The 13,533-nt window shown below is 45.7% G+C and overlaps 1 protein-coding gene across 4 annotated transcripts in view; it reads right to left on the reverse strand.

Moving 5' to 3' along the window:
• Nucleotides 1-2,782: 2,782 nt before the first annotated feature.
• adamts6 (ADAM metallopeptidase with thrombospondin type 1 motif, 6) overlaps nucleotides 2,783-13,533 on the reverse strand; it is a 52,814-nt gene continuing 42,063 nt past the window's right edge. For 2 of the 4 annotated variants that reach the window (XM_061802101.1, XM_061802100.1), the window contains exons 17-24: nucleotides 13,328-13,408; nucleotides 11,263-11,426; nucleotides 11,046-11,184; nucleotides 9,650-9,779; nucleotides 7,846-8,050; nucleotides 7,592-7,768; nucleotides 5,668-5,824; nucleotides 2,783-3,696 (exon numbers count right to left, since the gene is read on the reverse strand). In XM_061802101.1, the coding sequence (XP_061658085.1) occupies nucleotides 3,587-3,696; nucleotides 5,668-5,824; nucleotides 7,592-7,768; nucleotides 7,846-8,050; nucleotides 9,650-9,779; nucleotides 11,046-11,184; nucleotides 11,263-11,426; nucleotides 13,328-13,408 (1,163 nt within the window). In that variant the 3' untranslated portion in view covers nucleotides 2,783-3,586. Of the gene's footprint in view, nucleotides 3,697-5,667; nucleotides 5,825-7,591; nucleotides 7,769-7,845; nucleotides 8,051-9,649; nucleotides 9,780-11,045; nucleotides 11,427-13,327; nucleotides 13,409-13,533 lie in introns of all 4 variants that reach the window. The other 2 variants (XM_061802099.1, XM_061802098.1) reach the window with 1 other exon arrangement.

Raw genomic sequence — 13,533 nt, forward strand, 5'->3', positions numbered from 1 at the left:
ATCTCTGTGGAACTCTCTTGGACAAGTCTGGCGCATTTGGCAAAAAAAAACATACCCCGATATTATCTGGAATACGCGGTAGAGAATCGACTTCAAGCCTGGTCTGTTCAGTCGCCATTTTGGATGTGAGCGGTAAAGCTTGTGGGACACGGCGACTGTAGCTAAGGGGGCGGAGCTCAAGATAGCCAGTCGGAAAGGGCCATTGAATATCGGTTGAAAGGATTTGCAAATCATATCATTGTTTCGTATTTTTTGTTTTCTGGGTAGCGCTAGCACGCTCGCGCTCTTGCGCCATAGGTCTGCTTTGAAACCCTAAACCTGTCTCGAGACCCTAAAACTGTCTTGAAACCCTACGTTAAACCCCAATTTGAAACACTAAAACGCACTTGCCGTGTTCCGAAAACCGCTTCCTTGGACTCTGCGTGAATTGCACGTGCTCGTAGTCCTGCCTCTAGCGTTCTCGCTACCTCCCCAAACGACCAGAACGGATTCGCTTCTCCGTGCCGGGGCGACGTATAGTCGTTAGCATTTTGCCACCACAAATACTCACAAGGCGGTCTCTTGAAAAATCCGTTCATTTTATTATCGCTAACTTTTTGTTTTTAAAAATATGACGGAGGGGCCGCTTCGACTGCAACCCCCGCCACCCCCCACCCGCCCCGGTTTCGCATGCAGTGAAAATAAATGTACATGTGAGACGACACAATAAATTAGCATATAATTTACATTTTTCGTGCGGGCGAGGAAATTAGTAACAGTGTGGCAACATTAATACTGAATATAAAACATACGCCGCTCGTCACGATTGCATTTCAGTCTTTTTTTTTTTTTGGGGGGGAGGGGAAGCAACGTGACATTCAAAAAGTTCACAGCAACGAGTACCAGCTTGATTGATTTCCATTTTTTTTGTTTGTTTTTTAAAAAAGTCCAAGAATTTTGAATCCAAACACTCGCCCGCTGTCCTTTTTTTGTCCTCCAAGGAACGACGTTGACGTTGGCTACCAAAAGTAGCGACAGCAGCAACAACAACAAAACAAAAATATGAATCTGATATGAAGTTTCCCTTTCCTGAGCCAGCAGTGATGGCTTGTGGATGACGGGATGCTTGATATATTTTTTTTTTTTTTCTGTACAACAATACAATATTATAACAAATACATTCCCAGTGTGAGGTACAAATACTGTAGTAACATGACAAAAGAACACGGCCGGCATTTACCATGATTAGCACCACGAGCACCGTTTTGACTTTGGGAATGTTTGTTCTCGTTGGCTGGAGCGCTAAAAATAAAAAAATATGCGCTAAATTTGACGGCGTTTTGAAATCCAACAAGGACATTTTTAATTTTGAGGCTTGAAAAGTCCCGAGATAGCCTAGCGATGGTTTTTGTTATGGAATATATGCGATATTTACGTCCCGTAACGTTACTGCAATGATGGTCCACTTTCACCCAAATGGTCCGAAAGTCATTTTTGGATTCAGGAGAAATATCGTCATTTCCGACCCATAAGCCGCGACTTTTTTCACCCGCTTTCAACCCTGCGGTTTATGCGGCGATGCGGCTAATTTGTGCATTTTTGAACGGGGGCACTCGAGGGGAAAAGCCAAGAGTTAGACCGGTGGAATACATGTGCCGAGGAAGTGACTTTTATTGGTTCGGCCCTGTTAGCGCTGCGTTAGCATGTTACTGTCGCGTCTCAGTGATTTTTACCGGTATGTTTTTTTTTTGTTTTGTTTTTTTTTAGCATTAGCGCAGTGGTGCTATGTTAGCATCAGCACAGCGGTGCTAGCATTAGCATTAATCTGGTCTGGCCGTTTAGTGCTGCACTAGCGTGTAACTACCATGTCTCTGTGATTTTTACCTCTTTTTTTTTTTTTAACCGGCCCTTAACGCGGCATTAGCGCGCTGGTGCTAATGTTAGCATTAGCATTAAACCGGTCCTTCCCTGTTAGCGCTGCACTAGTGTGTTACTGCCGTGTCTCTGATTTTTACCGGTATGTTTGTTTAACTGGTCTTGTTACTGCGGCATTAGCGTTAGTGTGGTGGCACCAGCGTTAGCGTGGTGGTGCTAATGTTAGTAGTTTTTTTTTTTTTTAAACCAGCCCTGTTAGCGGTAATGCTAGCTTTAGCGTGTCGCTAGCTCTAGGTTTACCGCCTTTTTAAATGTCTCGTGTTATAATGTGGCTTTTACACAGCTGCGGGGTATGCATGTACCAAATGGTATTTCCTTTACAAATGTACTCGGTGAGGCTTGTAACCAGGTGCGTTCTGTAGGCAGGGAATTACGGTAGTATATTTTGCTCATCTATCGAATCTGGTAACATCTCGTGACGGGCAGAATCAATAATTGGTCTTCCACAAGTCGGGTGAAGGTACGATTCACCTGTGTAGCCGCTCGTTTACGTATACATATTTGCTTAGTGTTGCGCTAAACAGGCCCAGATTTCACACCGCGTAAACAAATTGACACAAGATCATTCTTCATTCAATACAGAGTTACAAAATTTCAATCATTTTAATACCTGGAATCAATACTTACAAAATTTGAAGGTCGGCTTTGAAGTCATTCACTGGAAATTCATATTCATCAACCGTTGACCGCCATGAGAGGCTCTGGCCCGGCTAGTCTGTGAAATTCTGGTTTCAGAACTAAGCCATCCTTGTCGACGCTGCCATTGCGTCACCATTGATCCGAAACAGGCGGTTTTGGTGAGGCCAGGCCGTGTTCTAGGGCTACTTCCTAATAAACGAAAAAGGTGGCGACAGAAGAGAGTCTACTCCCCCCCCCTCTACTGATTTGGTGTTTGGATCGTCACGTAAAATCTTCTGTGGGTGTTGAAAGGTGGCTCAAAATGTTCTAAAGTTCCAGTCCTGCGATCTTGCCAAGGTCGGCTATTTTGCACGGATGTCTGCCGTTAATTCCCACGGAAAGTTTCCCGATTTGGAATATCGCCCAAGTCCCCCATCCTAAACTTACTTTTTGCGTTTCGTGGGTGTGCTGTGAGATTTTTTATTTATTTTATTTATTTTTGGGGGGGGGGGTTATTTTGCACCTTGGGTCAATAAAGGTCGGGAAACAGCCCGCTTACGGTATGTCGGCGTTTTAGTCCAATCACGTTACATTCGCTTCCAAGACAGTAGGCTACAATATTACTCTTGTATAATAAATACACAGTACGTTGATGAATGGGAGGGGCGGGGCTTGCTGCGCTCTGTCGCATCTCCTCTGCGGTTGAGTATTTACACGAAAACAGCGCAGCCAAGCCAGAAGTCCGCCCGGTGACGGCGTCCGTCCGTCCGTCTGTCTTCTTGTCAGTCACGTGTCCAGCACTTTGGATCGAACAGCAACTCGGAGGAAAACGCGACAATGATACCAGGGAATTATTATTATAATAAAATAACATCACCAACCGATCCTCCTCCGAGTTCCACTTCACAGAAGTGAACAGTTTTTTTGAGTCAGCGCGACGGCTGAGCAGCGGTTCGGCCCTCGGGCCAGCGGCGAAGGGTCGCCGGGGCACCCCGGCAACAGGCGGCGCCGTCGCTCTCTTCCCGGGCTGCGGCATCGGGTCTCTACGCGGGCCTCAGTGGCCCTGACACGTCTTGCAGCACATCTGGCGGAAGTAGGCCCGACTGCAGAACTTGAACTTGAGCACCAGCGGGCAGTAGGCCACTTTGTTGACGTCCTTGCACTCTGCACAGACCGGACGGCGACGGGGTCGGAACGTTTCAGTCGCGCCCAATCACATTTCAACCTGCGCGGGTTGCCGATCGGACTTTTTGAGAGAACGCGACACATCACAATGTCGATATCGATAACGCCCGTATACTGTAAATAAGTAGTATTGATGAGCGGTAATAATTTGATACATTTCGGTCTCGCTATTTGGCCCAGGTCTACGTTGATGATGATTTATATGAATACTGATATTTGTTCCAGCTGTATCAATCACGTGACATCAGTGGTAACGGCACGATACGGTCACGATAGAGAAACCTGGTCCAGTTCTACGGATGACGTGCAATGGGAGATAAAATGATACCTCGCAATGTTGACGTCATTTATCTGGATTATGAGAAACAACAGCAGCAGCCATTAGCAATATTTGGCCCACTTGTATCGATAACCGCACCGTATCAATATTCGTCCCGGCTGTACCGATATCGCACCCGCCGCGTCCCTGTCGTCGTGTCCGACTTCGGGCTCGAGCCGAGGTGTAAAAATACCTCGAAGGTCGGCTCGCCTCCGCCGCCCGCACGTAATTGTAATACTTATGAGGCGAAACCTCCCTCGGGGAACGCGGCGGCTCCACTTGGACACTGAGGCGAAGAGCGAGGAAGGATTCTGGCCCGCTCGGCTCTCCGGGCTCGCTGCCACGACTCGCGAGCGCGCAGCGAGCCACGGCGGCGCGGCTCCAAATCCTTTTTTTTTTTTTTGTGATGGCGGTGTCTTCCCTTATTAGGCTCGGGCCCCCGCCTGGGCCGGGCCCAATGAGCGCAGACGTTGCCTCACTGCCGGCCGTAACGCGACAATTAGCCCGCGGCTAATCCCATTAGCCGGCCTGTAAAACGCTGCTCACGTTTTCCACGCGAGCACCGACGACGCGGTCGGACCACGCAAAAGAAAGAAAAAAAAAAAAAAAAAATTTACATTTTTATGTCAAATATGTAAAGAACCAACACGTTCATGTTATTACTTACAATTGATTTACCAATTATTTGATAACAAAGGTTAAATGTAAATACGTTTACTAACTTTTGCAAATGTAAATTTGTTTAATTTATGGTATTAAAAAAATACAAATAATGTATGCAATTTCTGGAATGGCTAAATGAGTCTTTCAAGTAATAAAACACTGCTGAATGCATTTTTTATTTTACAAATAAAATATTTTATAACTACTTAATGGGAAAAAAAAATCAAATTAATTTCTCAATGTTAATTTTTTTCATGTGTTTAAATATATTGGCAAACGAACAATATTTTGCTTTTTAAATTTCAGGTAAAATAGTTATTTTCCACGTTACTGAAATGCTAAAAAAATACATTTACCGTAATTTCCGGCCCACAAGCCGCAACATTTTTCACACGCTTTCAACCCTGCGATTTACGCGGTGATGCGTTAGCGCACCTGGTTATAAGCCTCGGTACACAGAAAAAGTTTAACGTTAGTAGCGCGGCGCTAGTGTTAGCGCACCTGGTTATAAGCCTCGGTACAGAGAAAGAGTTTAACGCTAGAAGCGCGGCGCTAGCATTAGCGCACCTGGTTATAAGCCTCGGTACAGAGAAAGAGTTTAGCGCTAGAAGCGCGGCGCTAGCGTTAGCGCACCTGGTTATAAGCCTCGGTACACAAAGAGTTTAACTCTAGCGCCGCGCTAACGCTAAACTCTTTCTGTGTACTGAGGCTTATAACCAGGTGCGGTGTGTTGGCCGGGAATTACGATACATACGATTACATTTTTTTACCTACATGAATTATGAACAAAAAAATGTATATTTCAAGTAATGCATTAGAAGGGGAAAAAAAAAAAGTCTACCATAAATGCAACTTCCAGTCAATGTTAGGAACAATAATATTATTGTTATGGCAAGGCAAGAAGAACAACTGATACCTAACGACAATGTTTAGCGTCCACGGCGAGGTGAACGCCGGCGGCGTCTTACCGTCGGCGTTGGAGACGGGCGTGGCGTCGCACTTGCTCTCGCACTGCTGCATGGCGGCTGGCCGGAGGGTCTCGGCGCACTCGCTGGACGGCTGCCCGGTGTAGGACAAGCACTGCACCGTCCGCATCTGCTGGCCCAAGCCGCACTGCGCCGAGCACTGCAACGACAAAAGGTGAAGCGGGGGGGGGGGAACGGTTAACGGGCGGCGGCGGTGACACCCGCATTTGATCCCGTCGCAGAGGACCGCCACGTTCTCCGGAGATTTACAAGTTTCCTGTTTCTGTTTCTGTGATGAGCCGCACGACTGGTGCAAACTGAACACGAGTTTGAACGGGTCGGTTCCTCTGGCGCGTTTCCAGTTCAGCTTGAGCTTGATGGGGGCCAATAAGAACCTGGCTGAGGTAGTCTGTGAAGTTTTCAGTTTTGGGGGGTGAAGCTTGCGTCACGGGGCTCAGCGTCACTTGGTAGGGATTTTTTTAGGGCTACGGGTGCGCTTGATGTGCGCCGAGGTGCACTTTGTGGTGGCTTTTCAGGGATGAGGGTGCACTTGGTAGGGGAGTTTTGTGGCCGAGCGGTGGTTTTGGGGTACTTTGGAGGGGCTTTAGTCTGCTTCTTTTGGGCTTGGGTGCACCTTTGGGAGGGGAGACTTTGTGAGTTTCAGGTAGTCGCTTTGTCAATGCCAACTCGTTTTTTGGATTAATTACCCTTAAATAATTCAACCCACGTGGAGTTAGCCAGGAAATTAGCGCCGCGGAATCCAGCGGTTGGTCGAAAAAGGTTTAACTTTGAGGGGGCGGTTTGCCCTTTGATGGACCACCCGAGGTTATCAGCGAGGGTCCGCTCGATGATTGAACAGTCAAAGGTGCACTGAGGTCGGCGAAGACTGAGACTGAGGCTGACTTGTGACCTCTGAACTGGAAAAAGCGGCGTCGCCACAGAGGCACGACCCTCCCTCGGTAAACGATGAAGGAATGGACGCATTTGAAAGACCACTAAAGACCTCCACTCAGACCCAACAATTTTGACCCATTAAAATGTGGATTAAAAAATAAAAAAATCCAGACGTTCCACTCCAGTTCCATAGGTGGCAGTAATGCGCCTTACTGGACCAGGTTTGTCTGTGTGGATTATAAAACAAATTATGTTCCACTCCAGTCCATTGGTAGCAGTAATGCGCATTACTTGATCAGGTTTGTCTGTGAATTGAAAGAGAGAGAAAAAACAAAACGACATTCCACTCCAGTCCAGTAGGTGGCAGCAATGCGCATTACTGGACCAAGTTTGCCTATGTTTAAAAAAAAATGCTGTTCCACTCCAGTCCCATAAGTGGCAGTAATGCACATTACTGGACCAGGTTTGTCTATCTGAATGGACAAAATGATACCAAAAGAAAATAGAAACAGATTTCTGTCATTTTGAGAATGACGTCTTGAGACTTTACTTTTTTGAATTGTAAATATTTGACATAAAATAGACAACAGTAGAATTTTAAACTATTAAATTAATTAATAAATAGTTAATTTCACTTAACTGGTCAGAAAAATATTTTATTTACTACACGTAATATCGCCAGCAACATAAAATGACAGGCGGGAAAAAGCACCACGACCACTAGATGGCAGAAGTTACATAATTAAACTGCGGAGCGGCACTTTTGTGAGATTTCAAAGATGCGTCTTGGCTGAATAAAGGTCAGGAAACACTGACCAAGATTTCATGGAAACCATCTGTTTTCGTGTAACCCGAAAAAAAAACAAAGCGCCGCTAATCTTTAGCATGCTTGATAAAGGTCATCAAACTTTTCATGTTTTTGTTTTGTTTTTCTTTTGAGTCACGGGGAGGCGACACGGAGGAGGATTTTGCGTGCTTACGCGTTTTCCAGAAAGACTTCAAACAGGCCCCCCCCCCCCCCCCCCGTACGTACCTGCCCCCATTCGCCGGGGATCCAGCGCGGGGGAGGGCAGCGGCCGAGGCTGCAGCGGATTCGAACCGGCGGCTTGTTGTGGCTCGGGCAGTAGGCGGGCGGGAAGGTTTTGGTCAGGTCGCTGCTCTTGCACAAGGCGATGCGGTGCTTGAACCCGGGCCCGCATTTGGGTGTACACTTTGAAAAAACAAAACAATAATAAAACATGACTCCTTAAAAATGGAAATTCGAACGCTCCCCTGAAGGCGGCTTACCTCGGACCAGTCCAGAGTGACCCACTTGGGCGGGCAGGACTGGTTGTTGCATGCCTCCTGCTCGATGGGTCTGTGGGTAAGACAGTGGGTGTCCTCCAGGGTCTCCTCCTGGGCCGGTCCGGTCTTCCTGACGCACAGGACCGTCCTGGTTCGGACGCCGCCGTCGCAGCTCTTACCGCATTCGGACCAGTCGCCGATGAACCACCTGTGTGCGACATCAGAAAGATTCAAGGCTAGACTTGGGGTTTTTGCTACCGGGACCGGGACAGAAAAAATAAGTAGTACACGGACTTACTTGCCAATGTTTTGCATTCTTCCCGTTATTTTTTATGACGATTTCTGCTCTAAAATGCGATCGTGTGAGTGATATGACATCATCATCATCATCGCCACCCGCGCGCAATTATCGCGTCGGGCCGTAAAAGACGCGAGCGAGCGGCTCCGGGCGAGCGACGCGACGTGTCCGCGAGTTGGCCGCCGCGTCGCCTTCGCACCTGCGCGCCGGCGCCGAGGCCAAAAGCATCAGAACACAGGTGGTCGCTCTCCGGGCTTCTTATTGTTGGCGCCGCGCGGGCCCGGAAAATACTTCATATGCGAAGTTGTAAATCAGCGCGCTTCATCGTTTTCCTCCAAATGTCTTTTTTTTTTTTTTTTTTTTTTAAAACGACCGAAAGCCAGCTGAAGTTTAGTTGAGGTCGGAGTGTTCATTTATGACTTTGAGTATGTGTTGCTGCTCTGTTTGTGTTAAATGATGTGAAAATAGCCCGTATGTTTATTCCTGTTTTGTTTCATGTATCACTTTTATCATAAACTTTGCGGTTTAAAAATGATAACAGTATGGTATGTAAACAACCACCGACAACTCTTCTAAAGCAAAGACGTGATGAATTTACCCACAATGCCACACGTTCACAATGCTTAATGTTGGATATTTATGTGCGCGGCAAATAAACAGCTTGAAGCAAGCACGCGTTGCCTCTTACTTGGACGACTTTGAAAGAGTCTTCTTTTCCTTTACAACTTGGGAATTTAGATAGAGAGCGAGAGAGTGGGAGAAAGGGATAGATAGATACAGACAGACAGATAGAAAGAGAGGGATAGAGCAGGAGGAGGGATAGATGGATAGGTAGATGATAGCTAGCTAGCTAGAGAGAGAGAGAGAGAGAGAGAGAGAGAGAAATAGATAGAGCGGGAGGAAGGTATAGATGGATAAAAGCTAGCTAAAGAGAGGATAGATAGCTAGCGAGAGAGAGAGAAAGAGAGAGAGAAAGAAAGAGAGATAGATAGATGGATGGATGGAGATGGATGGATGGAGGATGGATGGATGGATGGATGGATGGAGATGGATGGAGATGGATGGAGGATGGATGGATGGATGGATGGAGAGATGGATAGATAGATAGATAGATAGATAGATAGATAGATAGATAGATAGATAGATAGATAGATAGATAGATAGATAGATAGATAGATAGATAGATAGATAGATAGCTAGATAGATAGATAGATAGATAGATAGATTTTAGATAGATAGATAGATAGATAGATAGATAGATTAGATGATAGATAGATAGATAGATAGATAGATAGATAGATAGATGGATTTTTCGAGAATATAGTTTCTCTGTGATTTTTACTGATTGCAGGTGGTTCTGGAACGTTCTCTCCCCCCCCCCCCCCATGATAAATGGGGGTTCACTGTCGTCCAGTACTAAAATACATATATTTACATACACATACACACAAAAATCGGCAAGCTCCCAAGCACGGGTTTTTTTTTGTTTGTTTGTTTGTTTTTACGTACTCCGGCGGGCACGGCTCGGCGTTGCAGTCCCGCTGGTTCTCGGGGGGCTTCGCGTCCGGGTCGCAGTAGCTGTTTTGGACCACCGAGTTGTCGTCCAGCCGCTTGCACACCACCTCCTGCTTCTGGGAGCCTGACGGGGGAACCCAAAAAAAAAAAAAAAAAAAATCAAATCAAATCAAATAGAACGGACGGAATCGAAGAATTGATGCAGGCCAGCAGGTCGCAAGAAAGAGACCGGAAGAGTCACAGAAAGGAATTGACGTGGGCAGACGCACGCGTGAGCCCGTCGGGGGTGGGGAAGAATCGCTACAGAACTCGAATGAACGGACGGGAACATTCCAGAAGCGCCGTGACGACATCTTCGTCGTCATGTTCCAAATGTTCCGGCGCGCAAACTTTGGTCCTCGGCGGCCACGTTTGATTTTTAAAACAGACGCGTTGGCCGGCACGTCGGCTCAATAGAAAATGTTCAAACGGGGAATGTAAAATAGCTCATTTTAATCATGAAATTATTCATTTGTAAATAAACAATTATTTCTGAAAATGAATTTAAAAATACATCTATCAGGAAAAAAATGTATTTCCTGATTTTTATAAAAATGTCATCATGAACAATTTAAAAAAATATTTACCAGAAATGAAATAATGAATTCTTTTGAGTGAACGGCAACAAATATTCCAAGACTCAACAACTAACTTAACACAACAACTAACTTAACACAAATAAAAATGATATTTTAATAATAATAATAATAATAAAAATAATTAGGCTCTAATTATTATTAAATAATAATAAAAATAATATTTTACGTATTTGTTAGTCACATTAATTAGTATTTATTTATGATTATAATTTTTAAAAATACATTTAAATATTTTAACATAATGTGCAATTTTGAAAAATTATTTTCAATGACTAAACTAACCAAATATTTTTGATCATGCAAATGCTGCATGAGTTCTATTAAACACCTGAGCTGACATCGATGGTCCTTAAAATAAAAATGTGTAAAAAATGATTATCCACAATTATTATTATTTTATATATATATATATATATATGGTATTATTATAATTACATGTTATTGTTATTATTATTATTATTATTATTGATTTCTTAATGTGCTTTACTGGTCGGTGGACTGTGTAGTTATGAGATACGCCCAACTTTTTTTTTTTTTTTTTTTTTAAAAGTACTGTCTTAAGTTCAACAGAAGTGTTTGAAGAAGTATTGCAACGTAGATCGTTGTACTCGCAACCCGCAGAATTGAAAGCGTCGTGGGGATAAGCGGCTCAAAAAACGGAGGGATGGATGCTGGGACAAACAACCGAGGACTCCCATCTATTCAGATACATCTACGGCACAGACACCGAAATCGGCGCGAGGTCCACTTACCCCCGGCGCAGGTTGCCGAGCACTCGGACCAAGGCAGGTGGTACCAGGAGAAGCCCACCTCGTTGTCGCCACTTCCCGTGCGCTGGATGGGCACGTTGAACTTGTAGCGGATGCCCTGGTTCTGTTCCTGGAGGAGGATCTGCAGGTGGGAGAAAAGCCGGCACGTTTGGTCGCCGCTAAACCAGACGCCAATTTGACTGGGCGACGGAAGCGTTACCATGACAACCAGGTTCTCGGCGGTGGCCCCGAGGGCCTCCAGAGTCTCGGGCTCGTCGGTGGGCCTCTTGTAGTGAAAGGCGGTGCCGGCGATGTCGAACTTCCTCGGCCAGTCGATGGTCCACGCGCCGTTGATGTAATAATCGTCCCCCTCGGATTTCAAAGCTGGAAAGACGAGATCGGCCATAAATGGGTCGTTGTTAGAATTTAAAATGGCGGACTTCCTGTTTGATCCTCCAGACTTTTCCGGGCCTACTTATGAACCCTATCCGGTACCTACCAAATTCCACGTGCCGAACATTTTCGAGCTATCAGGCCGCGATTGAAGGACTCGTGGCGATGGCCGACATCACAGGCCGGTGTTAAACTGGTGGCACGGGGGCCAGATCCGGGCCTCCGCGTGATTTTATGGGGCCCGCGAACTTTGATGATTCTTGTTAAAATCTCGACCAAAATTTCAAAATTGTCATCTCTTTAATGCAAACATTGAGACATGGCCATCATTTTTGCATTACCAAACATCGACAATAGTTGAATAACCCGTTACCCTCGAGTCCTGATTCCAGAGCTAGTTCATAAATTTGATGGGTAAATATGATGAGGCGATTATAAAGATTTTTATGGTTTCACAGTCATAACTACACTGTGGCCCGCGACAAAAATTACTTTGACGCCCCTAACCTAAATGAAGTCAAACCACAACGGCAGACTTCCTGTTCAATTCCAGAAACTGATTGAGACTTGAGAAAATTGAGACCCAAATTTCATGTCGCTAAGTGCAAACGGTGTCGGGGGATGATTTTTTTTGAATTATTATTATTCATTTTTAACGGCAGAACTTGTTACTCAGTCCAGTCTTTGGTACTCTTTGACGTCCGTCGTCTTTAAGTACGGGAAAGCGTTTGAAAAGTTCGTTTATCTACCGCAAGATAATCACGCCGGCCGAGAGAAGCGACTTCGGAGAGCGGCGAGAACGAGAAGCACATGTGCACGGTAGCCATGGAGGCTACAGGTGGAGACAATCAGCCCGATGTGATGTCATCGGCCTCGTCGGTCTTCATCTGGCCCGACGAGCCGCCGTCCTCGCGGACACACGATACGTACGGGAAAAGACTTCAGGTGAAATCCGCCCGCTAATCCGCCGCACGGCGTCCCGTTCTGCGGTTGTCAAAACAAACGCGGCTCTCCGAGCGCACGTGAAAAGAACCCGGCGTCACGTGTCGACTCCGCGGATGGGGGCGCACATCTGGCACTGATTGCGAGCGCTGTTGTGTGTACAATTGGTTAAAATGTTTTCAAATTCGTCACAGATTTGTCATAAATTGTTCCACAGGCGAGAGAGGAGCCAGAATGTGTTGCGAGATCAGCTCGGGTAATGTTCTTGCTGTCGAAACGCGCTATTAAGATGCGTTTCCAGGGAGATTTCAGGGAACTTTCAGGTCTTGGCAACGTATCGAGTGAGAACTTTTCACCTGTACGGAAATTACGCATATAACACGCCAAGGTTCTCCAGAACTGTCCAGTTCCTGGGTAAAGTTTCTGCTGCCGTAATATCGCATTGCCAGAGAACCGTTTTGGAAAACTCAGGTCTTGGTACTCATGGCAACGTATCTGATCAGGAACGTTTAGCTTCCGCTTTTGGGTCTCAACCGCAAGAAGTAGCTCTTTTGTTGTTGCAGTTCTGCACTTCGCGGTCATTTGTTTTATTGATTTATTGCGGCCAAAAGAACACCATGTTGAGGGTAAAACTTGCTAAGCTAGGGAGTTAGTGCTCATATGGGCACATTAACGGTTTTTGGGAGGGTACTTCAACATCCTGGAATGAGAAGGATCTGATCTCAGGTCAGATATGATCAGAGATGCATTCCTACACCAGAGGTTCTTGGAAAGTACTACCCCCATTACCAGGGTCATCTTTTAACCCCAATAAGTTACTCTGGAACCAATTTCAGAGCACCGTAGTACTTGGAGTTCCTGAAACTTAAGTCCAGGGGCCAAAAGAAGAATCTGGAATCCAAGAATTTGCGCTAACCTTCGACTATTCAAATTGATGGATAACAACTTACCGATGTAGTTCTTCGACACGGTGACCTCTTGAATTTCGATGTGAACAGAACCTTTGGGGATACGGACGACCTCCATGTAGCCTGCAACAGAAGCGCAATTATTTTGACGAGTGGATGTATAGAAAGGAGCCCAAATGGAAGGCAAAATGGTCTAAAAAAAGGACAAAAAGCGGGAGGACAGGACGAGTATTTTTAGACGCAGACGC

This window comes from Syngnathoides biaculeatus, chromosome 17 (assembly GCF_019802595.1).
Source record: "Syngnathoides biaculeatus isolate LvHL_M chromosome 17, ASM1980259v1, whole genome shotgun sequence".
Lineage (NCBI taxonomy): Eukaryota > Metazoa > Chordata > Actinopteri > Syngnathiformes > Syngnathidae > Syngnathoides > Syngnathoides biaculeatus.